The sequence below is a fragment of the Chrysochloris asiatica genome, unplaced genomic scaffold (genome assembly GCF_000296735.1).
Source record: "Chrysochloris asiatica unplaced genomic scaffold, ChrAsi1.0 scaffold00171, whole genome shotgun sequence".
Lineage (NCBI taxonomy): Eukaryota > Metazoa > Chordata > Mammalia > Afrosoricida > Chrysochloridae > Chrysochloris > Chrysochloris asiatica.
The window spans coordinates 2,215,759-2,243,104 of NW_006408689.1; the positions used below are offsets into that span (position 1 = coordinate 2,215,759).

At 41.6% G+C, this 27,346-nt stretch overlaps 1 protein-coding gene across 1 annotated transcript in view; it reads left to right on the top strand.

Annotated features, from left to right (window-relative positions):
* ZNF608 (zinc finger protein 608) overlaps positions 1–26,977 on the top strand; it is a 156,441-nt gene extending 129,464 nt beyond the window's left edge. The window contains exons 4-9 of the mRNA XM_006871626.1: positions 14,188–14,275; positions 14,799–17,253; positions 20,240–20,657; positions 21,231–21,403; positions 23,418–23,571; positions 26,892–26,977. Of these exons, the coding sequence (XP_006871688.1) occupies positions 14,188–14,275; positions 14,799–17,253; positions 20,240–20,657; positions 21,231–21,403; positions 23,418–23,571; positions 26,892–26,977 (3,374 nt within the window). The remainder of the gene's footprint in view (positions 1–14,187; positions 14,276–14,798; positions 17,254–20,239; positions 20,658–21,230; positions 21,404–23,417; positions 23,572–26,891) is intronic.
* The last annotated feature ends 369 nt before the right edge of the window (positions 26,978–27,346 follow it).

A 27,346-nucleotide genomic window follows, 5' to 3' on the forward strand; every position in this document is an offset into this window, starting at 1 on the left:
ACTGTATGCAGGGTTGCTATGGGTCAGAACCGACTCCACAGCACTTAACAACAACAACAACATTGTCTATATGGAGCCCTGGTGTGGCACTGCGGGTTAATGCGCAGGACTACAAAGTCAGTTTGAACCACAAATTCAGCAGTTTACCTCGCCAGCCACTCCTCAAAAACCCTATACAGAGTCGCTATGAGCCGGAGCCTACTTAAGACGGCACTTCATAACAGCAATTGTCTATGTACATGAAGCACCTACTTAGGTATGTAGAAATAGCCACACCCAAGCCTGTATCTGCAGGTGGGTATGTTTCTCTACACCCTCACACACCACTGTAGCATATCCATTTATCTGTGTATCCCTTTGTAATTTATTGTTTGTTAATACTGTTGTAGGATTGTCCATGTTGTAGTAATTACAGTGGTTGTTCCCCTTGCCAAGTGGTGTCGAATTGGTTCCAAATCATAACAACACTGTGCCCAACAGAAAGAACAGTGCCCATTCCTGCACCGTCCTCACAATTGTGACTTGGAGTAATTACAGTTGCTGCTCTTTATTCTTGTGTTCTTCCTCTGCCTAGGTCACATCATGCTGACTTGCCCCCACTGTGCGTTGGTGTTTTCCCTTATCATTATTTATATGTCTCCTATCTAGTTAGTGATTTCCCCTTCTTCCTCTTCCCATCCCTGGTAACCATCAAATCACTTTTTTTCGCTGTGTTTAAACCCTTACTTTATTTAAAAAAAAAATAGTGATCATATACAATGTTTGTCCTTATTTCACTCCACATGTTATCGTTGTTAGGTGCCATCAGGTCAGTTCAGATTCATAGCGACCACGTAAGAGCCACTGGTCGGTGTGAACTACCAACCTGTGGTTAGCAGTCCAGTGTTATCCTATAGTACCACACCAGAGTGCTTCCATAATGTCCTCTAAATTCATCCAGGTGTGACATGTTTCACAATGATAATTCCTTATCATTGCACAGTAGTCCATTATGTGTTTTATTGTATTACATGTATTTTGACAAGCAATTCAGTAATATTTAAACCTGAAACTGCTAATCACCCATGGTGTCTGATATGTAAGAAATAGTGAGTTTGTGAGAAAGTCTGGGCTATTGGAGATGGTGGTGGTGTTGGTTGTGTGCCCCCGTATAAGGTTTCCGAGGCTGTAAATCTTTACCAGAGCTGGAAGCCTCATCTTTCTCCTGTGGAACCATTGGTAGTCTCGAACTGCTGACTTTGAGGTTAGCAGCCCAACTCTTAACTACTCTGTTACCAGAGCTCCTTAGAGATGTTAGTTAGTACAAACCTCTATATTGCCTTTTCATTGTCCCTCTCCCTTTTCTAGATGTTTATGAGGTTTTTCTTACATTTCATTTGCTTCGTCCAGTTTCATTCATCTCAATTATCCTGCCCCCTTGCCTCCCCATGCCCATCCTTCCCCTGCTTCTGCCATGGGAGAAGCATTTGGCAAGAAACAATCTACTATCTGAACCAGAAAATAGGAAAGTGGCAAATACCTGTTTCATGACTTCACATCCTCCCCTTCCCATTAGCCTAGAGTAGTAGTCTCTTTTGTGGGGAGTAAGTTTCATGTGTTGTTTTACCGTAAAGATAGTTTACTTTTGTTAATTCTATTTACCCCCAAATTGAAGTAATAGCATTGTGGACAACTTGAGTTAAGATGTTAGCTGAAAAGACCCTGTAATTAATATTAACGGCAGGAAATGACTGGGACTGGTGATTTGAAAGGTCTGCATTCTGTCAGTTGCTTATCTTCAGTGACCTGTGAGTCTGAAAGTGAGAGTCAGTGGAGGCTGCTTCCCCTTTCCTCTGGGGGACCCTGGCCATGTGCTGTGTTGCTGGGGCTCCTTGGATATAGCAGTGTTCTGACATAACCCTCTTAAAAGAGGAACGATATACCTACCAGTAGGTAGTAAGAATCGTATCATTATTATGGCTCATAGTCGTTCAATAAACACCTTTAAAATTCCTTTTCCAAACTTTGGGGTATTTTTTTTTAAAGGAAGAAAAACAAGGATCTCCTAACGAGCTAATAATAAAAGCTTGTACCCCGGGACTCAGGGAGTCAATTCTGTTACAAGTTGCATTGAATCCGTATCTTCCCAAGGAAAAAAGACAGAGAGGAATGAGAAAGCATTCTGCTACTCTAATGAAGAAACTGTGCTTTAAAAGTAGGTGGGGTGGGGAACTGCCAGTACCAGAAATCATCATCTATAACCCAATTGGATTTTCAATAAAACATTGATACATAATCAAAGAGCCAGGAGAAATTTTAAGTTTTGAATTTGGCATCAGAGATCAGAATATTGCTTTTGCTTACCTATCCACTGTGCTACCATTTCTCAAAGGGAAAAGGCAGTTACTTACTGGAAAGTTTAATCACAGACAAGAAATGAAACTCTTTATACAGTGCATATGTACATACAGATTCTTTACACATACATGCACATGTACATTTTATGCATTTAAATTGTCCCAAATGTCTGCCTCAGTAAAGACTGTATTTTTCCTATCCAGATTCCCTGCCCTCTTTTCTCTCTTTCCCCTCCTTCATCTTTTGTCTTTTACTTATCAACATGCCCTGCTGTTTGCTGGCTGGGCCTTGATGTACCACAGCCTCAGAACCTTCCAGTGAAACTGTAGGGGGTGACTTTTGATGCCTGGTTAAGTGTCTATGACTGGCTGGCCTGTTGCCCTCCTCCTGGTCACTGGAGAGCTAGTCACATTCAAACCTGTCCTCCTCTTCTTGGTTCCCAAGTGGGGCTCTGGACATTTTAGCAGAAACTGTAAGTATTAAATCAGAACAACATATTATGATGTGAATGGTCTCAGTCCACCAAGCACAATGCTGCTTTGGAATATGTGTGCCTGTCCAACTGCAAATTACTGATCATTTTAGAAATTACTTTCTAAAGACCAGCCTGTATGGCCTTTTTATTTCTCCCCCTAAATTAATGCTCTTTGTTCTCTAAAAGGTCTGTAATGACACCTATAGAAATTTTATTACCAGGCCCCTTGTCAAAAAGTATGTGGTAATTTTTAAAAAGAAGCAAAACATCTCTACCTGCATCATGCTTGGTAAAGTGGAAAGTCTGCAAAAAAAAAGGAAGATGCCCAACGAGATGGATGGGCACAGTGGCAGCAGCAATGGGCTCAAGCTTAAACAATGATTGTGAGGATGGTGCAGGACAAGGACAGTGTTTCCTTCTGAGGATGGATGGTTCAGGGCAGTGTTTTGTTCAGTTGTGCATAGGGTCACTATGAGTTGGAACCAACTCTATGGCACCTAACAACAACAACCTGCTGTAAACAATTAAGCTCTAAAGATAGCTTTGATTTTTTTTTTTTTTTTTCGTATCTTAGATTTTCAAAGTTTTATTAATGATTAAACTCTTGTAAGAGGGGGTCAGTGGCAATGCTGCCAACATATGTGCACAGGCGCCCAGCATTTCAGTGTTCCCAGTAGTGACTTACCAAAGCCTTATTTCTGCTCCCTTGTCTTATCCACAAGACTGCTTACCAGGCCATTGTGTTTTCTAGAAGTGGGCAAGGATACTGTTACTAGGGAAGCAAGAAAAAGAAAAGCCAGACGAGCTTCTTTTAGCTGACCAGTCAACTGGATATTGACCACCTGTCTACATGGGAAAGAAATAGATGGCAGTGAATAAGCGAGAGTCTAGTTTTCCAAGAAGCTCAATGATTTTCCCAAATCAATACAGCCCATCAGGCCTCAGCACAAAGGCTGCGGGGGAGATGACAGTGATGGAAGTGGCTCTGTGTTCTTTTGTGTATGAAACCATAAGGCCCATGGGGAAACAAGGTTGCTTTAGCCAGTTTGTTGTTGTTATTGTTATTATTATTATTATTTTTTTCTTTTAAGGGATTATTCAGTGTAGTTGGGGGTGGGGGTGGGAATCCTTCAGGATTATTTTTGTTTTGTTGTAAAAGGTTTCCATAGATTGTATCGTGATGATTAGATGTTCTTTCAAAAGATAAAAGTGCAGATCCAGTAAGAGAAAATATCATTTACAATGGAGATTAGTGCAGCATTTTGGCTTTGATTTTTTTGCTTTTAGGTACTGATTTGGGTCATATTTATTCAGATTAGAGTTTTATATTTTCTTGTTATTTATGGATAGGGCTGAGATGAACCAGAATGTCTCAGTGTTCAGATTAACCTTTGGCAGCCAATAAAGAATCATAACTATCCACTCATAAGGGGGCCTTGTTCATACTATCCTGAAAATAACACCATACCCTAATAGGAATGCTGCACTATCTGAGAGGTTATAATTAACATAGATAAGAGTGATGCCAACATATTCTCATCCCCGACAGAGACGATCTACCCAAACCAGCAAATTTTAGCTCTCAGTTCTTTAATTTTTAAGCTCGCTGTGTTTTTATAAAGTAGTACATTAGCAACAGAGCAGTGTGTCTCTGGGGTTTATGACTGGGGTGGCGGCACACTAGGGCATAAAGTGTTTCATTACACTTCCCTTTGTTAGCACTGCCCTATCTTCCAAGCTCCATTGCCGAACACTATTTGTTCAGATAAAGCCCAATGTTCAGGGTGACTAATCGCAGCACTGTGTTCCAGATGGTTTGATTACAGGATGTGGTTAAAGTGACTCTTCAAATATGCAGCCCAGCAGTAGGGCTCTTAAAAAAATAAAAGACTGCATTTTCTGGTCATGTGACAATACTTACTTCCCTTGTCATGTTGTTGTTATGTGCCCTCCAGTCTGTTCCCACTCATAGCTCGTGGGCTTGAACCACTGACCTTGTGGTTAGCAGCCCAATGCTTCCCCTCCAGCACCACACCAGGACTCCTTCCTTGTCATTTGTTGTTGTTGTTAAGTGCTGTTGAGATGACCCTGTATAGGGTTTGTGAGGAGTGGCTGGTGAGCTTGAGCCGGCAACCTTGCAGTTCAAGCCAACTTTGTAGTCCAGTGCACACACCAGGATGCCTCCTTGTCATTTTGTTGTTGTTATGTGCCGTGGAGTCGGTTCCACCTCATAGCGACTCTTGTTTTTCCGAGGCTGTAAATCTTTACGGGAGCAGAAAGCCTCATCTTTCTCCCGCGAAACAGCTGGTAGTTTTGAACTGCTGACCCTGAGGTTCGCAGCCCAATTGGTAACCACTACGCTACCAGAGCTCCTTGTCCTAGTGCTCCACATATATTTAGTACTTGGCCGAGGTAACAGAAAATTCCTCTGCTTTTTGGCTGGCAAGTAGTTTATGGAAAATTTTATATGTCAATTAAAAATTTTCCCAAATAAATATAAACCCAATCTTATCCTTTAAAGAAAGATTTAGCTGAACGTAAAAGATCCAAAGCTAGAAAGAAAAACGAGGGTACTAGTCAAGACTCAGCATTTTAAGACATACACAAGGTCAGTGGTTCAAACACACCATTCCCTTGGAAACCCTATACAGGATTACTATGAGTCAGAACCAACTTGGGACAATTAACAACAGCATTTCTACTAGAAAAATATATGTTGTTGTTAAGTGCCATCAAGTAAATTCTGACTCATAGCGACCCTGTGTAGGGTTTCTGAGGAGCAACTGGTGGATTTGAACTGCCGACCTTGCGGCTCAAAGTGACCCTTGCAGTCCAGCGCCACACCAGGACTCCAGAAAAATATATAGAAATGTGTAAATAAAAAAAAGAGAGAGAGAGAAAAGGGATTCTGGAATTAATGGGGTTACATTTGGGATTATTAGAATGAGATTAATATTTTTTGCTTGCGTACACACCTAGTCCATCTAGATGTGGTAGTCTGAATAAGAACTGAAAAACACTACCTCTGATTGCAAATTCAACATTTGCAATGTTTGGCAAAGACTTCTGTCCCAGGGATGAGGCATTCTAACAATTCTGAAATAGTCTTTAAACTATAATACAAACAGAATTATGATGATCCACTGGGAAATCAGGCATTTGCCTAGTTCTTGAGGAAACATCCTCACAAATACCAGAAATAATAATTTACAGACCGTATTTATATATCTTCATGCAAAATCTCTCCACAGAGACTTTCTGTCATCTGCAAGCTAGTTGGAGATTATGATCATTGAGAAAGTATGGTAATAGCAAAAAGAAATCACTGATGAGGATTCAAATCTAGATACTCTTTAGTCACCATCCTGTTAGTTCCAAAATAAACCAAACCTCCTGCCAACTCACAACACAGAGTATAACTGCCCCAGAGGGTTTCCAAGGCTATAAATCTTTATGGACACAAACTGTCACATCTTTCTCCATATGGAGCGACTGATGGGTTGGCAGCTGAGTGCTTTAACCACTGTGACACCAGCGCCTCGATGCAATTAATTGCCAAGTGTTTAATGAACTGGTTTTTGTTTGTTTGATTTTAGGAAACATTTTATTGCAAAATGGGTGAAAGTTTACAGAGCACATTGCCAGTTTTGCCTTCAACAAATCATATACTTTGTTTCATCTCAATTATTGCATTCCCCTTCCTGTAACAGTTATCCCACTTGCTCCTTAAGGTTCAAATTTCCATTCCACCCTCCTTCCCAATCCTCTGAATTTTGTCATTAGGTAAATGGTACCCTTTTGATCTTGAATGGCTGACCACTCCATTGTTGCTCCCCTATGTACCTGTTTACCCCTGGTTAAAAATTGGGTCACGAGGGTGAGTTCCATTCCAGATGTGAAGGATGACCAAGGGCCACAGTCTCAGGTTCCTCTAGTCTCTTTCTGGCTGAAAAGTCTGGTCTTTTTTTTTATGACTTTTAGCTTTGCTCCACGTTGTCTCCCATTCTGTTCACGACCTTCTAATGTGATTCCTTTCAGAGCAGTTGGTAGTGGTAGCCGGGCAACATCAAATTCTTCTAGTCTCAGAGTCCTGGAGACTGATGTTCATGTGTTCCATTAGTTCCACTGGACTAATTGATTCCAAGTGTCTTCAATTTTCATCACACGTCTTCCTTTCAAATATGGAGAGTCCAAAGGTTGCACCTCAGATGGCTGCTCATGAGCTTTTAAGATCCCAGTTCACTACTCATTAAAGTAGGATGTAGAAACATTGTCTTTGTGAACTATGTTATACCAGTTGACCATGGTGTCTCCTGAGAATATGGTCCTGAGCTCCCAGGTCCATTGCCTCCAGGTGTTTAGTAATATCTAAAATGTTTTCAACATTTTGCCCTCTGTATGCTCCACCACATTCATAGGTGTGTTTGCAGCAAAGGTAAATATGACAAAATAATCCTCTGTCAGGCAGGGAGACTCCCACTCTCCCGCCCATACCCATTCAGCCTGTGCATCTGTCCATGTATCTACCTGTAGATGTTTTAATGAACTCTTGCTCTAGCTTGGTGGTACAGTGGGAATGTGTCAGGTTGTTAACCAGAAGGTTAGCAATTTGAATCGACCAGCTACTCCATGGGTGAAAGATGAAGGTTTCTACTCCCATAAATATTTACAGCCTCAGAAACCCTATACAGACAGGATCGCTATGGGTCAGAACCGACTCAAGGGCACACAACAACTACAAACTGAGAAAATAAATCTGTTTGTTCAAACCACCCATTTGTGGTATTTCTGTTGTAGCAACACTAGACAACAAGACAAAAGGGGAAGAGACTAGAAGGGAGGTTCTTATGAGATAGGCCTGGAAGTAGCCATGTGTTTTATAAGCTCACTTTCCTTTCATAGAACTCAGTCCTATGAAATGGTCTCATCTAACTGATAGGGAGGCTGAGAAAGTTAGTCCAGCTGTGGACTTAGAGAAGGGAGGAAATCATATTATGCACAAGATCGGTGATGAGGGGCTTCAAAAGAAACCATGGAAAACTCCCATTGTCTTGTCATTCCATTTTCCCATGAAGTCTTTAGGTTTACTCACATAGAGGATGTGGTGGGACCCCAGTGGGAGTAATGGGTGTATGTCTTAGTTTCCCAGGGCTGCTGTAAGAAAAATACCATAGAGGAACAGAAATTTCTTATCCACAGTTGTAAAGGCTCGAAGTCTCAATCAGATCACTGGCTGTAGAGGTGGGCAGTTCGCTGCTGGGGAGTAGTAGATCCAGGTATTCCTTGGCTTATAGACAGTTCTTTTACATGATCTGTTTCCCCAGTGTGTGTCTCTGGGTCTAGTCTGCTCTTTTATATGGAATAACTCAGAAGTGACTTAAGTTTAGGACTCAGCCTACTCTGATATGACCTCATTAACATAACCTGGGGGAGGAGGGGAATCCCTGATTCTAAACAGGGTCATATTTACAGTTATAAGCGTTAGGATTTCCACATTTCCTTTTGTGGGGCACAGTTCAGTGCATAACATCATGGCCATTCTTTTGCATATGCATGATCAGAAAGGATTCATAGAAGAGATAACATGGAATTTGGCTGCTTAGTCCTAAGTCCTTTTTTGCTTTCCTTTGCTTCAAGTGTCCATCACTCGTTCAGTCAGCTGGGGCCAGGGTTAGGAATACTTGGTAGAGAAACTTGACCACCCAGGGCTAACCTGGGATCAGGGACTGTGAGCAGGAGGGACACTTTGTATATCACACCCCGACTCTAGTTTAATGTGGTGGAATCTGGATGCTACTCTGTAGGGATGAGTAGTATGTAAAACTCTACTTCCACTTTTAAATTATTGTATATGACTGTCACAAAACAGCAGATTCTTGGGGTATAGAGGTTAGGTTGAGTTCCAGCCCAAACGGTGTTGGCTTCAGAATGCCAAATAAGTACGCTTTGCCCAAATGGGTACAGTAAAGGCTTGATGAGGGCAGACCCCATCCCATTGCTATTAAGTCAATTTCAACTTATAGTAATGTTTTAGGAAAGTACAAAATTGCTCCAAGGTTGTAAGACTGCCACATCTTTCTCCATGGCATAGCTGGTGGATTAGAACCACCAACCTTTTGGTTAGCAGCTGTTTTAACCACTGCATCGTCAGTGCTCCTTAAGGATGGGGCAGGCCCTGGGAATGAGAATAATTAACTGCTACATACTGATAAAGGATAGAGGTTATAAGTCGGGCTGCTAACCTCAAGGTTAGCAGTTTGACACTACCAGACGTACCACAGGAGAACTATGAGGCTTTCTGCTCCTGTAAAGATTTACAGCCTCTAAAACCCTGTGCAGGGTCACTATGAGTTGGAACTGACTCCACGGCATATAACCGCCACCACATTACTGATAGGGAGTCCTGTTGTGGCACACTAGTATAAGCACTGGACCACAAGGTGAGTGGTGCAAACCTACCAGCCCCTACTTGGAAACCCTATACAGGGTTGCTCTGAGTTGGAACTGACTTGACAACAGTTAACAACAACATACTGATAAGAGTAAATTCTAATTAGAACAAAGTGCCTGCGGAATGCCTTTGAGATCTCTAGTTATTTTGCCACTTGGAAGTAATGGACTCATGCTATGTAATAAAGATCATGTTCTTATTAAGTGTCTCATAGATGAAGTGTCAAGGAGTTCTGGGTGGCACAAACAGTTAATCTGTGGACTACTAACCACAAAAAGGTTGGCAGTTCAAACCTACCCAGAAGCACCTTGGAAGTAAGATCTGTTTCCAAACGATCACATTCTTGAAAACCCTATGAAGTAATTGTGCTCTGCACACATGAGGTCTCCATAAGTTAGAACAGACTCAGTGGCAACAAATACCGGGTAACATGTTGTGTGGGCCATCTTAGATTCTATATCAATATCTGAGATAAAACATTAACAATACAAAGAAGCCCTGTGTGGAGAATTCACTCAAAAAACTTACATTGCTCTCTTCAGCTCTATTGGAAGAATAGAGGAATGTCTTAGTTTGTTAGTGACGTTTTCCAATATTAGTTATTTTCCAAATATTAAATGCTATAAAGCAGGTACTAGCTCTTTTGGGAGGAGGGGTGATCTCCATGAATGGAGGAGGAAGATAGTAAACCTGCTTGGTGGAGTATTTGAGAATATAAAGATGAAAAGGACTTGTATACAGTGTCCCTAGGTTAGGTGGTTGAGTGAGTAAACGTGCATTACAAGCGAATGTTTAAATCTTTTTGTACAAAGTGTTCATTTATTTCCAATTTATACAGGATAACAGAGAAATCTAGTTTTATTCCCAGATCTACAAAATGACTAAGTACGGTGCTGTGGGCTAATGTGTCAGACTGCAGTCGTTTGAACTGCAAGGTCGGTGGTTCAAGCTCACCAGCTGCTCCTTGGAAACCCTATACTGGGTCACTATGGGTCAGAATGGACTCCATAGCACTTAGAACAACAACAACAAAGGATTAATTAAGGTGCTCTGGTAGCATAGTGGTTACGAATCAGGCTGCTAATCTCAGGGTCAGCAGTTGGAAAATACCAGCTGTTCTGCAGGAGAAAGATGAGGCTTTCTGCTCCTATAAAGATTTACAGCCTGGGAAACCCTGTAGAGGGTTGCTATGAGTCACAACTGACTCCAAGGCACATAACAACAACAAAACATAGGACTAACTGTCATTTGGGGAATTTATTTATTTTAAAAAGCTTCTGACTCATAGCAACCCTGTATAAGAGTTTCCAGGCTGTAAATGTTTGTGAGAGCAGAAAGTCTTTTATCTTCTTTCTCAGAGCAGCTGGTGATCTTGAACCACTGACCTTAACCCTATAGAGCCACTAATGCACTCCACTAAAAAGGTATGGTTGTTGTGTGGTGATGGCTGTGTGCTGTCCAGTTGGTCTTGACTCACTGAGACCCTGTATAGGGTTTCTGAGACTGTAAATCTTTATGGGAACAGAATTCTTGTTAATTGCCGTTGAGTTGTTTCCGACTCATTACCACCCTGTATGAGGTATCCAAGAAAAGGCTGGTGGGTTTAAACCATCGACCTTGCAGTCCAGTGTTTTTATCCTATAGCGTCACACCAGGACTATTTTATAGGGCCATGGCTAATAAGATGTTCAAGATTTAGAGATTAAAGTGAAATGATAAACATTTGCATCTTTTAGAGCTAAAACACCACCTTTATACTTGGCTCCTCCAAAAGTATGCTGTCTAAACAGACTTTTCTACAAAGAAACAATACACTTGGTAGTTTATATGAGAAACATTCCTTAAGCCTTCATTCCAATATAGAGGCAGATTTGGTTATATAAACATGTGCATGTGTATAACCACTTGTGAATTCTATGCTTTGTGGCATTCTTAAGTTGCTTATACCTAAAAAGAAAAATAGACACGGGCACACATACTTAATTAGCCCTGCTTGATGGAGACTGTTCAAAATTTTACCTATTTTAAATACAGAGAGCTTCTAGAAAAATTAGGATGACTAGTTTAGGCAGTTTGAAGTTTAAAATGGGTGTTTTTGTTTGTTTTATAGGATTTTATTCCTACCTAGTGCAAAAGCAATAGTCGTAATAAAAAGATCACTTGCGCTTAGATAAGAGGTCTGTTCTTGGATCTTCTAGAAATAGTAGCAGGCAATATGAATAGTTTATGCAGTGTGTGTGGAAATGGCAACATCATTTCACCTGTGTGACAAATTAAAAATGTAGCCCCTGATATCTAACGATTAATAACTTGTTTGGGAGTCGCTTCCTTATTCCCAGCCCCCGAGGCTTCTCTATATCCTGTTTTGAGGCCAGGAATTCGGTTCTGAGGGTTCTGAATGGGCTTGAATGTTATCTGGAGCAGCACAGAGGCGTGGGTCTTGATGGGTAAACATAACACGGTCAAGCAGACAGTAACCTTTCCTCACACTGACGGGCCTTGTTAGTGCAAACAAGCCAGTGTTGATTTACTGAGCTGGGAAGCACAGGCAGCCCTCTCGCTGCAGGGCGCTTCCTGTCCGTGAACCCGGACTTTCTCGCGCAGGATCTCAGGCCTCCCCGCCTCCACCGCAGGAGGCGGCGGGAGGGGGGGAGGAGAGGGGAGGGCTGGGGAGGGAACTCCCGCGTCCATCTCGCCGCTGGGATTGCATCCTTTTACCTCCGCGAAGCTCATTTATCCGAGACCCTGGCCTTGGGTGCACTGGAGGGCCTCTCTAGGCCCAGCCAATCAGGCGCCAGTGTTCGCAGCAGGCGAGGGCCAATCGGCGGCCAGCTTTTGCTGGAAACGCAAAACCCTTAGGGGAAAAGCAATAACAAAAGCCTTTCACTGCAGACAAATGTTAAGTGTCTGTGCAGACTTTTCCTGTTTTTAATTTTATTACAGTAAGAATGGAGGGTTTGTTGTTTCTTTCATGTTTCCTTTCATGCTATTTTAATTATACGTTTGTGCTACATCAGGGACTCTGGAACGCAATGATTCAGCCTATTCCATCTAAAGCTAAAATGCAGTAACCTTCTGGCAATACAGATATATTCCTGGATTGTAAATATAGCTGACATGCTAAAGAATTTTAAGCAGCTGCAAAGGTCTCTGACACCACACACAGTGCCCCAGAGAGCAGATGATGAGAAAACCAGCTCTGTCTTCCCTATCTCCTCCTCTCCCACCCCCTCCCTTTTCCTGAAGGCATGTGCTCATAAAGAATCCTTTCCTCCGATTGTTCTGTTTAATGCAAATTTTGACCAAATGTCTAATTACCATTGGTTCTCATCTCAATGTGAATTTTTATACGCAGTGGTTTAAAAAAAAATTTTTTTTTACCTTGAAGAAAGTACAATGGAATCAACAGTGATTTGAGGAAATGCTTGCTTTGCTTCATTCTAGCTTTGTGTGTGTGTGTGTGTGTGTGTGTGCGCGCGCGCGCGTGCTAGACTGTTGCGACAGTGAGTGGATTCAGCTGTCACCTAAGTAATAGCTACATAAACCATATGGGAAACAATTTTAAAATCTTTGAGACTTTTGAAAGAATATCTTCCTTCCCCTGGTACTCAAATCCCAACCATTCAAATATTTTACCTGTTGTTGAAGTGTTTCCAAGGAAATGAGTGCTACCTTGTAAGATTTCCCTTACCGTACAGTTTTTCTATACAATTCAATCTGGCACGTGGTAACACAAGTAAGTGAACCAACTAGCAATAGATTTTGAGCAAGATCCCATGGTGTTTCCAAGAAAGGATGGGAGTTGGGGCAGAAAGGAAAACAAAGGCTCACTTCAATGTTTCATTTCCTGACCCTAATATTTTATGCATGTCTCAAAAATCTAGGTCCTTTTAATATGTGCTTTAAAGGATTCTTTTTTTTCTTTTCTTTTTAAATACTGCACTTGTACTCTAGAGAAATAAAGAGGATGTTATATTTTGTTTCTCTGTGACATTTGGTGTACTAAGTGCACTTCAGTTTAGTAATTCACAGATGCAGTGCTAAATTAAATTGTCTGTCTGCAAAACAGTTGGGAAAAGCCGAATGGCTTACAGGAAACAAGTGTGTTGGTTTTGAGATTTTTTTTTCTTTCTAATCCTCTGTGGCAAATGCTTACTAAGGTTGATCCTAAAGATAACCTCAAGAGCAAATCTATTGTGCACATTTATTTTCTTAAGAGGTTATTTTAGGAGTCTTTGATATGAAACAAGACCAAATAGTGAAACAGATACCATTCCAAGGCTGATTCTTGTCTCACAAGGTCAAGGAGGGATTTGGAATGAGAAATCATAGCTGACTGTCTGTTTTGTGGATTCCACTTTCCCCACTATTCCGTTTTTGTTTTTTTTTTTAATTTTTTTTTAGCCCTGTGTATTTTTTTAATGAGTAAAAATCACCCTTATTTTATGTTATTGAGTTGGAAACAAAACTCTTTTCAATCACATTTTGGTTTAAGCCCTGGTAACGTGCTTGGTTTATGTTGGCTGCTTGCCAAACGAAAGCAATTATGTGTAATAATACAAAAATTAAGAGGTGAATGTTGCTGTTTTACAGCAGGACATGGCAAAAACCATTTCCTTCTGTCAGCAGTATCTTGATTACGCTGCTTCACAGGCTCACCTCTTTGTACCACACATGCACATAGGCGTGCACATGCGCGCACACACACACACACACACACACACACACACACACACACGATTTCCTGTGGTTTTAACTTGAGGTCACTGAAACCAGAAAGAGGAAGAATGCAAACCACAGCTTTTTGAAAGCAAATGAGAATAGAACTTTGCTGGTAAAAATAATAATGATGGTGATAATAAATATACCGGAAATAGAGTAATAGGTAGTAACTGCGGTCCTTCTTTATTTCCTGCCCCCACAGGTGTCCTAGTGGTCAATGTAACATGGAGGAATAAAACATACGTGGGTACCCTACTGGACTGCACCAAGCACGACTGGGCCCCTCCCAGGTAGGCACTAAGCCTTTTATTTTAGCCTCTGTTTTTCACCTCCTTTCTTCCCCTCTCCCTCTCCCTCTCCCACTCTCTCTTTGCAAGGAAACTATACAGAGAGATTAATAATGCATAAAAGTCTGCTTGTAATTGAAACCAGGCAAAAGAGAACTGAGCAATTCAGGTCTGAACACAGTAAAATGCAGATGCTGAGCTTCTTTTCTATCATGAGATCTCAACTCCCCACCTCTTTTCCTTCCTTTGTTTCTTTCTCTATTAACCTCAGAAGGGGACTTTGGGCTGGATTTCAAGCTAGCTACCTTTAGCTGCATTCTGAGGATGAAAATGAGCAGTTGGTAGCCTGTGTATTTGCAGGTGTCAAAATTGTCAGTGAAAGAACAGGGTGCCCTTTCCTGGGCTGAGCCCAGCCCCTGAGTTATGGGAATGCCGACTGCTCTTTGCTACATTGTGTAATGTACCTTGTGATCTCACCTGACCCTCTGAGAGATGCCTCTCTTAACCTGTGTTACTTGCTTCCCAGGTTTTGTGAATCCCCGACAAGTGACCTGGAGATGAGAGGGGGCCGAGGCCGAGGCAAGAGAGCAAGGTCGGCCGCAGCTGCCCCGGGCACTGAGGCCAGCTTCACAGAGTCCCGAGGACTGCAGAGCAAGAACAGAGGGGGCGCCAATGGGAAAGGGAGGCGGGGCAGCCTCAACGCCAGTGGCCGAAGGACACCCCCAAATTGTGCCGCTGAGGACATCAAAGCCAGCCCCTCTTCCACCAACAAAAGGAAAAACAAGCCTCCTATGGAGCTCGACCTCAACTCCAGCTCTGAGGACAACAAGCCTGGGAAGCGGGTCCGCACAAATTCTCGAAGCACTCCCACCACCCCTCAAGGGAAGCCAGAGACTACTTTTTTGGACCAAGGCTGCTCTTCTCCAGTGCTAATCGATTGTCCTCACCCAAACTGCAACAAAAAGTATAAGCACATTAATGGCCTGAGGTACCACCAGGCACATGCACACTTAGACCCAGAAAACAAACTGGAGTTTGAGCCTGACAGTGAGGACAAGATCTCAGATTGTGAGGAAGCATTAAGTAATGTGGCCCTCGAATGCAGCGAGGCAAGCACAAACGTATCAACGTATGACCAGGTGAAAGCACCGGCATCCCCTGGCTCTGGGAACCCCCCTGGGACCCCGAAGGGAAAGAGAGAGCTCATGAGCAATGGTCCGGGTTCTATGGTCAGTTCTAAAGCTGGGAAGAATTCTGGCAAAAAGAAGGGCCTTAACAATGAACTGAACAATCTTCCAGTGATCTCTAACATGACAGCCACATTAGATAGTTGCTCCACAGCAGACGGTAATTTGGCTGCGGAAATGCCCAAACTGGAAGCAGAAGGATTAATTGACAAGAAAAACTTGGGGGATAAGGAAAAGGGCAAAAAAGCGAATAACTGCAAGATGGACAAAAATCTCTCTAAACTTAAATCTGCCCGGCCCATTGCCCCCGCTCCGGCCCCCACTCCCCCGCAGCTAATTGCGATCCCTACTGCAGCCTTTACGACCACCACCACAGGGACAATACCCGGCCTGCCCTCCCTCACTACGACTGTTGTTCAGGCTACACCAAAGAGTCCTCCATTGAAACCCATTCAACCAAAGCCCACAATTATGGGAGAGCCCATCACTGTAAACCCAGCTCTTGTGTCACTCAAAGACAAAAAGAAAAAGGAAAAGCGAAAGCTAAAGGACAAAGAAGGAAAGGAGACGGGAAGCCCGAAAATAGATGCTAAACTGGGGAAGTTAGAGGACTCCAAGGGGGCTGGAAAAGATTTATCTGGGCATTTTTTAAAGGACCATCTCAACAAGAATGAAGGGCTGGCTAACGGACTGTCAGAGTCTCAAGAGAGCCGAATGGCCAGTATCAAAGCTGAAGCTGATAAGGTTTACACTTTCACAGACAACGCTCCCAGCCCTTCAATAGGGAGTGCCTCAAGAATGGAATGCAGCACTTTGGTGAATGGGCAGGCGCCAATGGCCCCACTGCATGTGTTGACACAAAATGGGGCAGAGAGTTCAGCAGCGAAAACGAACAGCCCTGCCTATTCGGACATATCTGATGCTGCGGACGATGGTGGTTCTGACAGCAGGTCGGAGGGCATGAGGTCAAAGGCCAGTTCTCCGGCAGATATTATTTCTAGTAAGGACGGTGTTGTCAAAGGCCATTCTTCAACTACAGCACAATCATCTCAAATGAAAGAGTCCCATTCTCCCTATTACCATGGCTACGATCCTTATTATTCTCCAAGCTACATGCACCCTGGACAGGTCGGCGCCCCTGCAGCTGGGAACAGCGGGAATACACAGGGAATGAAGATCAAGAAGGAATCTGAGGAAGAGGCCGAAAAGAAAGACAGGGCAGAGCAGTTAGATTCTAAAAAAGTGGACCATAATTCTGCCTCCTTACAGCCTCAGCACCAGTCAGTGATCACACAGAGACACCCTGCCCTGGCTCAGTCCTTGTATTATGGCCAGTATGCTTATGGGCTCTATGTGGATCAGAAGTCCCTGATGGCCACCAGCCCTGCCTACAGACAGCAGTATGAGAAATACTATGAGGACCAGAGGCTGGCAGAGCAGAAAATGGCCCAAGCGGGGAGAGGGGACTGTGAAAGGAAAAGTGATCTCCCTATGAAGGAGCTGGGCAAGGAGGACAGTAAGCAGAAAAACATGCCATCAGCTACAATCTCTAAAGCTCCCTCTACTCCGGAGCCTAACAAAAACCATTCTAAACTAGGGCCGTCAGTGCCTAATAAAACTGAGGAGACAGGTAAATCGCAGCTTCTCTCCAATCACCAGCAGCAGCTTCAGGCCGACAGCTTCAAAGCTAAGCAGATGGAAAACCACCAGCTAATTAAGGAGGCTGTAGAAATGAAATCTGTCATGGACTCTATGAAGCAGACAGGTGTAGACCCAACCTCGAGATTTAAACAAGTAAGATTGTGGAGCATGGCCCCAACAGGGAGAGAGTAGTCTGAGAATTATTCATGTCTGGGCTTGTTGTGGTTGGACTAAACAAAAAGGAAATCAGTCAGCATTAGGTTTTTTTTTTGTTTTTTTTTTTTTCCTTTTAAATGTTTTATTGTAAATTATGTGATAGTTTACATGGGAGAACATTAGCTTTACATTCATCCTATCGTATATCATTTCACTGTCATGGTTACAATCCCCTCTATGCATCATCAACCAACCAAAGGGTATATATACCCTGCAAGCCTGCTCCCCGGTTGTCAGCACACAGCCCCTCTCCCTCTCTAGGTCTAAAGTCCCCAGCTGCTCCATCTCTCCACGTCATCACCTCTGCCTCCATCTCTGGCATCACTGCTTCTCTGGGTAGGGTCCCGCTCTCCACTCTTCTCCCTTGATGGTCCCAGGGACCTCCGCTCCCAGACTGCAAAGTCAGTCACTCCCCTCCTTTTGCTACAAAATGTTTACCTTTACATTTCCAACCCTCACAGTCAGTCCTGATAATAATTATTCACTATTGTACCACAAGAGACCTATCCACATCTCCTTTCATCAGCCCCGCCCAGAAAGATTGGATACTACTCTGTGGAGATTCTACCTTCCTCCACGCCCTCTAGTTCTAGACGCCCTCTTGAATGCTTGTAAGCCAATCACGTCTTGCCTTTGTAGCCACCCCCCCACCCCCCCTTTTAGGTAGCCAATGTCCAAGTTGCTCATCCCTGTCTACCCAGAGTATGGAGGCGGTGGGGAGTGAGCATTAGGTTTTGTTTTCTTCTCAGGAAAATGATTTTTAAAGAGTTTCAGGAGTTATTGGCTAGCCCTAAATTGTAATTACCATCTTTTTGTCATGTTGTATAGTAAAAGGAACTATGGACCTGTATGTCATTCTGTTAACTGACCTCATGACTCTGGTTTTAAAAAACCCCAAACCCACTGCCTTGAGTTAATTCCAACTCACAGCAACCTTATAGTACAAGGTAAAACTGCTGCAGAGGGTTTCTGAGGTTGTGAATCTTTACAGAAACAGATGATCTCATCTTTTCCCCAAGGCTAGTGGATTTGAACCCCTGACCTTTCAGTTACAGCCTACCTGTGTCCATAATTTCTTACTTAGTCTAAAATGAGGGTGTTCAGTCACATGGCTGCTGAGGTCCCATTTGACACTGAGATTCTGAGTCCAATCTCTAGGCATCTTTTAGAAATTTTGAAACTAAGTGCCCAAATGTCTTTCACTTAGCATCTGAGGTCTACATTTCTATCTTACAATATGTTTAAAATGGCCCAAACCAGATCTCAACACTGAGTGTTTGTGAGGAGATGTGGTTTGGGTTGGATTGGAGCAGAGTCATCCCAGAGGCTGTGTGGTGGGCCCCTTTGAGGTAAATGTGTGAATACCTGAACATTGGGCTCCATGGAACCATATGTGTGCCAGTACTTTCTGTCACAGTCTGGACATCTTGACACTGCAGTCCCTGTGAGCCTTAGTTCTGTATCTCCAGATCTCCTTTACCTCTCCCTACTCAAACTCACCAGCTGCTTCTCGGAAAACCCGATACAGGGTCATTATGTGTAGGAACCGACTTGATGGCACTTCACAACAACAGCTCCCCCCATGCTTGGAGTCGTGATGGTGCTGTAGGATAAGCACTCGACTGCAGTGTCAATTTGAACCAAAGCTTTGGTGATTCAAATCCACCATCCGCTCCGTGGAAACTCCATACACGGTTGCTATGAGTCAGAACTGACTGGACAGCTCTTAATGACAAACAACAACTCTTCCCATGCTTAGTTATTCTGGGGGTGGGGGTGGGGTTGAGTAACAGAATCCTTTCCTCATACTTTTCTGCTTAGACCCAACGTTTGAGTGTTCGCTCAGGACCTGTATAACCAGGGGATTTATACCAAGACTATAAAGAGTTACAAAGACTGGCTAGAATACTGTTTCAACACTTCTAGTGGCCTAAATCAGGCTGTTGTTTCACAGGGATGAAAAAGAAGTATATAAGTAAGCTATTAGTTTAAAATTTTGTTTTCATTAAGATGCTAGCACATAATAAAAAGTAAGCCAATATATTAAACCTCGGCTACAGTCGATTGACGCCTGGTATAGCACTGTAGGATCAGCACTGGACTGCAAACCACAAGGTCAGCAGTTCAAACCCACCAGCTACTCCTCAGAAGGCCTATATAGGCTTGCTGTGAGTCGGAACTGACTTGATAACACTCAATAGCAACAACATAGTAGATGAAGAAAATATATTAGCAAACCAAGGTGATTTTTCTCTTTTTCTAAATGATATTAATAGCTATAATAATGACTTAAATTGACAATTCCTAGCTTGAGTTTTCAGTTTTAAAATTCTTTGTGAAATATTAAAAGGAAAATAAGACTTGGATCAATAAGTTGTTGTTGTTATGTGCTTTGGAATCGGTTCTGACTCATAGCGACCCTGTACTTGGTTTCCAAGGCTGTAAATCTTTACAGGAGCAGAAAGCCTCATCTTTCTCCTGCAAAACAGCTGGTAGTTTCAAACTCCTAAGCATGAGATTAGCAGCCCAATTCGTAACCACTACGGTACCAGAGTTCCTTGGATCAATAAATAGGCACTATTTAATGTTACAAAATGACATTAAGGACTCAGATCTGAATTCCAGCTAACCTGAGTCTTAAGGCCTAATGGCCTGGCTCCCCAGCAGCATAGCCCTGTTGTTACTTGAACTATGAACACTTTGGTTTCCTCTTCTGTAAAAGAGCAATTATAATGCATACCTCAGTCTTTATTCCTTGGTGAGTGAAAGAAGTAAAGCTATTAGCACAGTGACTAGTACATAAATAAATGTTAATATTAAAAGTAATAGCAGTAGAGCATCACAGTGATGTATGGATTCCTCTTAAAAATAGAAATTTCAAGACAAATTTTTTTGTTGTTTTATTGTCTTGTTTTTACGTCAGGATCCAGATTCAAGGACATGGCATCATTATGTCTACCAGCCCAAATACCTGGATCAACAGAAGTCAGAAGAACTTGATAGAGAGAAAAAATTGAAGGAGGATAGTCCCAGGAAAACTCCTAATAAAGAGAGTGGTGTTTCCGGCCTTCCTGTGTCATTAACAAGTATCAAAGAGGAGCCCAAAGAGGCCAAGCGTCCTGATTCTCAATCAGTAGAAGAGAATAAGCTGAAAAATGATGATCGAAAGACACCTGTAAACTGGAAGGACTCCCGGGGAACAAGAGTAGCTGTCTCCTCGCCCATGAGTCAGCATCAGTCCTACATACAGTATCTGCATGCTTATCCTTACCCGCAGATGTATGACCCCAACCACCCGGCGTACCGTGCTGTCTCACCTGTCTTAATGCACAGTTACCCTGGTAAGTGTTGTGGATTCTAATTATTTTGAAGGGAAGAGGCCATGTTCAAATATTAGCAGTTAAAAAACTTAAGATAGATGAAACATTTCAAGGGTACCATTTGTTTCACTTGTTTCTTTGCTGCTTAAACTATCAGAGATAACTGATACAGATTTTTTTTTTTTTTTTAATGAACTGTCAGTTCTCAGCTATAGTTTCTTTCCATAGTCTCTGATGGTCTGTGTAGCTGTTAAGCTGACAGATACTTTATTGCCTATGAAAATATTCTAAGCACTTACTGTCATAATCATTATAGTTACTATTCTTTCACTTAAGCGGACACATAAATGTATGAAGTGACTATAAGCTCACAATTCTGTTTATAACCTCCATTCATCAGGATGAATTAACTGGGAGAAGAAAATTGGAGAACATAGATACAATTTAACAATGGTGTAGCCCATTATAAATGTAATCCCCTATTTTAAAATGCCTGACTTTTATTCTGAATTCATGTAATCCAAATGATTTAAAAAAAAAATTTTTTTTAAATGTAGCCCATAACTTGATGTGGCATTTGTTGTTTATCTGCAGGGGCCTATCTCTCTCCAGGATTTCATTATCCTGTTTATGGGAAGATGTCAGGGAGAGAAGAGGCAGAGAAAGTCAATACCAGCCCTAACATCAACACGAAAACAACCACTGAATCTAAAGCACTGGATTTGCTCCAGCAGCATGCCAACCAGTACCGCAGCAAGTCTCCCGCTGTACGCTTCTTTGTGTTGTTACTTGAAAGTGCAGTGTTTTGGGGGAGAGAAGGGGACCAGCTAGAGACCAGTCTTGAGATACAAATGGATTTAAAACTTCGCTGTGACTTTAGGATGCAATTTTATCCTGATACATAAAGAATAGAGTGTTCAAAAGTATGATGCTTTCACACATGAGGGGGGAAAATGGTGAAGAGTATGTATGGTAATCAACATTTCTGTTGCAAAATCTAGTTAGTGTACCTTGTATACACCAGAGGATAGGATGCATGCTTATTAGGTGGATTTGAAATTTATAGATGCTAACAGAATGTTCTTGATAAAAGAGAGAGGACTTTTGAGCATTTTTTAAATGAAATAGTTCAGAAGCTACAAACTATGGACCTATTGATCAAATTGAGCTTTTTAAATTGCGCTTCTTTTGAGATGTCTTCTTTCTCTTAACACAATATAAAATTGGTCCAGAATCAGATGATAATAATTGATAGAAGCAGGTAGCTCCCTATAGGCAGTGCCATGTTCCCCACTAGTGTAAGCGTAGGTATAAATCAAACCTACCCAGCCTGCACTGCTCATCTATGCTCTTGACTTGACATCTGTAGAGATCTGAATGTTCAGCTCCGTCTTTTGACCCTTGCTAGTCACATGTTTCCGGCTCACTGCAAGCAATGCTTAAAACTCCATGACATGTTATAACTAGTAATTTTACCAGGCACAGATTTGAATTTTGCACAGTGTGGAGTTTATATGCAAGAGTGACTCACTTTAGCTAAAAAAATGAAGCTGCATTTGGTATTTTTTTTCTCATTTGACTCATTGTCACATCCCCAAAACTCCGCTGAAGCAATGAAAATGTATCTTTGTGAAAAATGGCTCTCCTCCCCCAAACAGCAACTGCTTTCCTTAAAGGCTGTTGTGAAGGGGGGCTGAAGAAAAGGATATGATGATTCTTGGCTAGAAAAGAGAAGTTTGGAATACATTAGAATATAGGATCTGTGTTGTGAATGAGTCAGTCCATTGGAGACTCTGTAGAACTTAGAAAAAATGATTCATGAGTCTGCTTCAGTAAGCATGCCTTTCAGTGCAAAATTTTTTTTTTTTTTTTTTTCAAGTGAGACTAAGAGCTTCAGTGAAAAGTTGGTTGAGTTCTAATGAATAGAACTGTGTAAGAAACTCACAACTGTAACCCAAGTGTGATTTGGGAAAACCCGAGTTTCTTTATGAGTGTTCAAACTTGTAGAGATTCTGAAATGCTTGCTGAGGCATTTTCTTGTGAATGGTTAATGTACTTTGTAGACCGTTGCATGTGTATTTACAACAGAACAAAATGGATATAGAAATGTTTAAAGCCCCAAGATAGATTGTCCCCACAGAATAAGAGTAAAACTGTGGAGAACTTAACCCTAAAGAAATTGTAAAAACTGCCTTTTCTTGATCCCCTGTGTTGATTCTGGGAAGAAATTGAGTCAACAGAGTGAGCAGTCCTCTTATTTCAGTCATTGGAGGAGAAACATTAGTGTCACTTGACTTATTTTGGGTCGAACATTTCTTTGTTGTTGGCTAATTCCTAGTGAAATTAATGTGTGTCTTGAAATGATCTTCAGGTAATAAAAATTCTGAAGTATTTATATTGCTGTTGTTAAGTGCCATTGAGTCAGCTCTGACTCATAGGAACCCTTTATAGGATTTGCAAGGTGTGACTGGTGGGTTTGAACTGCCACCTTTGCCATTAGCAGCACCACACTTACTTGTAAATAATTAACCCAGCATCATCAAAGGAACAAAGGTAGTTTAGAACTCTTACTGGAACCATTCTGACTTATAGTAACCCTAAAGAAGAGAGCAGAATTGCCCCATAGGGTTTCCAAGGCTGAAATTGGTACAGAAGCAAACTGGGGCATCCCTCAGCTGAGGGGCTAGTTGGTGGATTCTTACACCGCCACCCCCCACACTGCCTCACCAGGTCTTCTTTCAGGTGATTAAGGGGATAAAATTCTCTTCTTTTCTATTGCAGCCAGTGGAAAAGGCTACCACTGAAAGGGAACGGGAAGCTGAAAGGGAAAGGGACCGCCACTCCCCCTTCGGCCAGAGGCACCTGCACACGCATCACCACACTCACGTTGGCATGGGCTACCCACTCATCCCTGGTCAATATGACCCTTTTCAAGGTCAGCAGCTTTATCTTGAATTTTCTGCCTTCATTCATTTTGCTCTGGAAAGTGGGTGCTAAAATGTCTACCATGTCTCAGTGTAAAAATATTGAGCTTTGTGTTAAACTTTGGATCGGTTTTTAGCAATATTTCCTAGGGACACAGCTAAGGCTATCCCCACAGCTTTACATTCTATTGAGACATGAAACAGCTACTACTTAATAATTGTCACTACTTGATGCTATCAGCAGCTTACTGTTATCTTCTAGGCTGAATGAAGATGGTGACCACTGTCTTGGGCAGTGACTATAACAATCAGACGATCAGATATCTACTTCAGGGGAAGTGTAGAAAAAAAAAAAAGAGAAGAGGGTTGGAGGGAGTCAGGTAAAATTACTTGTCTTGATTTCTGCCGACCATTTAAGTTGCTCTTTTCCCATGATACTATGGGGAGCGGCATGATCAGGTTGAACACTTTTTACAGCCTAATTCAAGGGCTCTTCATAGCTCCTCAATGCTATGACTCCTCCACTTAGCAATGAAATTCCCAGAAGGTAGCCTCCAATTCACAGTGTAGTAGTTGAGCATTTACTGTTCATCTTTACTCTGTCCACTCACAGAGGTTGGATAGTTAGTGGCAATCTTCCAGATATACTTGCTAGGACCCTGCCATGTTGCCTCGTACCCTGTTGTGTGAATGTAAGGTAAGGGGTTAACTGTGAAAATACTTTGAAATGGAGAATTTATACAAATCTGCCTATGAGGGGGCTTAAAAAAGTTAATGGAAAAAAAAAATCCATAACCTTTTAATTCCATTTTTTCACAAGCCTTTTGAAGTCCCTGCATATTTGTATATTTAAAAAAATTCAAGTTAATTTTTTAAATTTAATTCTGTTTACTTGGTGGCAACTAAGTAAAAAGAGAGCGTTAAAAGAACATCTCTATTCCTAGTCAACTTGTTATTGAGTGTAATGAGAAGAATTTGGAAAAGCAATAATGTGTTATTTGTAACACATTCCATCTCTTTTAAAAATATTTATGAGGGTAAATCAAAAAGCATTGCTGTTTGGGTTTCAGTTCATACATGCATGGGCTTATTCAAAACAAGACATACTTAAACATGTCTCTGTGATCAGTGGATAGATAACTAGAGGCAAGTCATCCCATTAGTACACTTGGCTTAGTCTCATTAGAGTGCTGTCTTAGTATTCCAGTGCTGCTACAACAGAAATACCACAAGTCCAAGGCTTTAACAATCAGAAATTTACTCTCTCGCAGCTTAGGAGGCTAGGAGTTCGAATTGAAAGCACCAATTCTGGAGAAAAGTCCTTATTCTCTTTCAGCATCTGTAGGCCCAATATCCTTTGGAGTTCTCCATGGGTCTTGGTATCGATCTTCCTCTAAATCTAGGTACTTCACAATGCAGGGACTTTGGTTCAAGGATGCATTCCACAGCTGGTTCAGCTGTCTTGTGGTAGTAGGTCCCTTCCCTGCTCACACCACACCCTTGGGAAATCTCCCATAAATTGAATCAGGGTGGTGGTGGGATTCCGAGTAGTGGTGGTATTAAGTGCCATCAAGTCAGTTCAGACTCACAGTGACCCTTTATAGTGTTTCTGTCGAGGCAGTGTGACCCATAGCCATCCTGTATAGGATTTCCAAGGACTGGCTGGTGAGTTTGAACTGCTGACCTTGCGATTCAAACTCACTATGCAGTCCAGCGCATTAACCCATAGCACCACACCAGGAGGACTCCTAAGAGTGTTGTTGTTAAATGCTGTTGAGTCAGTTCCAACCCATAGCAACTCTGTATAGGGTTTCCAAGGTGGCTGGTGAGCTTGAACCACCGACCTTGCTGTTCAAACCGACTTTGCAGTCCAATGCGTTAACCCACAGTACCACACCAGGACTCCTTAATCCTCTTACTGGCTATCACATAAAATCACATCATAGAGGATAACTATTTCTCAGCTGCCAAATTGCTGAGTTTCCTGATCCAGTCAAGTGGACACAAAACCTTAATTATGACAGGAACCTTTTTAAAAATAAGGATCCAATCCAAACTGGCTTCTGAGGAGGATCTGCTGGGCCGGTTCAATTCAAGACAGAGAAGTTAGCTCAGATGGTTATAAAGACTGTTTTTTGAGGGATTCCCAAGGGGAAATAATGATATATTTTCTCAAAGGACACAGGATGATTACTGGGGTTTATAAGGAAGACGTTTTCAGAAAATGAAAAACTGCATTAATGAATAAAAGGCCAAGATAGTTGCACTGAGAAAATTTTTGCCATCATGAAGTACATCTGTTCATTCTTCTAGGGTAGCCAGCACTGTCCTGTGAGAACACCTTACCCCATCTACTCTATAGCCCTCACCTTGCCCCTTCAGGTATCATTTTGTTCAAAGAACATTTCAGAGGAACACAATTAGAGTCCCTTGTTGATGACAAAATGGCCATTTTGATGTGTTGTAAATTGAAGATTGCAAATCTCTTCAGGAAACACCATCTTCACAAGTTTATAGATCTAGATGGTAAACTGTATTGTCACGTTGAGATTTTTTTAAAATAAAGATTTCAATAATTTTTTCTAAACAGTACTTTTTTTTTTTTTTTTACTTACCCGCATGCACAGAATATCTTGTCATTTAAAAGATACTGTTATTGTAGTAAGTTTCCTCTGGGAAAATAAAATACGTCTAAGTAGAAGATGTAAAAGGAGACAGACTAGTTGATTTCCTCTATTTTTCCCTAAGACTATTTTCTATAGAATTAAAAGGAGTGTCTTATTAGAAAACCTCATGTCACTTGAAACAGTTTCATTCATGCTACCTTTCTCTTCCAGGGTAAAAGTTGAGACTGTTTATAAATTTGATTCACTGATTCCATGTACCTAATGGGATGCATTATGTTCAATCACTGGGGAAAATGTTAAAGTGATAAAAGTTATTATGAAAGCATTGTATTCTAAGCAAATAGCATGTCACTTTTATAATTTACTGTGACTTTTGATTCCTGTTGTTACCTGGTACCTATTATTTCTCTGAGCTTCCTATTCAGGAATGCATGCAAACTATTTAGCACCATGTGGAGCTTGAGAGATGGAATGCTATATTCTCCTTGAATAGCTGTTGAGAGAACCATAGTATATTGGATAAAGGGATAGAAATTAGGTAGACCAAGCATTTTGCATACATTCCTTGCTGCATAATATGTTTTCATGTATGTGTTTAGGAACAGATAAATTACCACATGTGGGTCTGCAGTGCTTCACCAAGGCCTGCATCTACTCTTATCTTTCTGAATGTCACAGAAACCCTGCATTTGTCCCTTCATTAGGCTTGACCTCTGCGGCCCTGGTTGCCTCTCAGCAAGTGGCTGCCCAGGCATCTGCATCAGGAATGTTTCCTGCACAAAGAAGGTAAATATCCTCTTTGTTTTGAATTTTCTGGACAGAGACATCATGGATGGGTGGAAAGAAGAAGCAAAGTATATTCTTTATAGACCAAAAATTTAGCTCCTGAGGTTTGTGTAATATATATTACACATATATATACACTTGTGTAATATAAATTACACATAAGCTATAAAACAAATTCATAATCTGATTAGTTTGATTAAACAATTGGGATTTTCTTAGATATTCTCCTCACAAGTTTGTTGAAATACTTTACCATAGCTCTTTGCTTATTATATTAAAAATCAAGTTGCAGCTAAATTGATTTTAATAATGCTAAAGATGTTGATCCTTTGATATTTATTTTTATATTAACTCACAAATTGTCATAATTTGT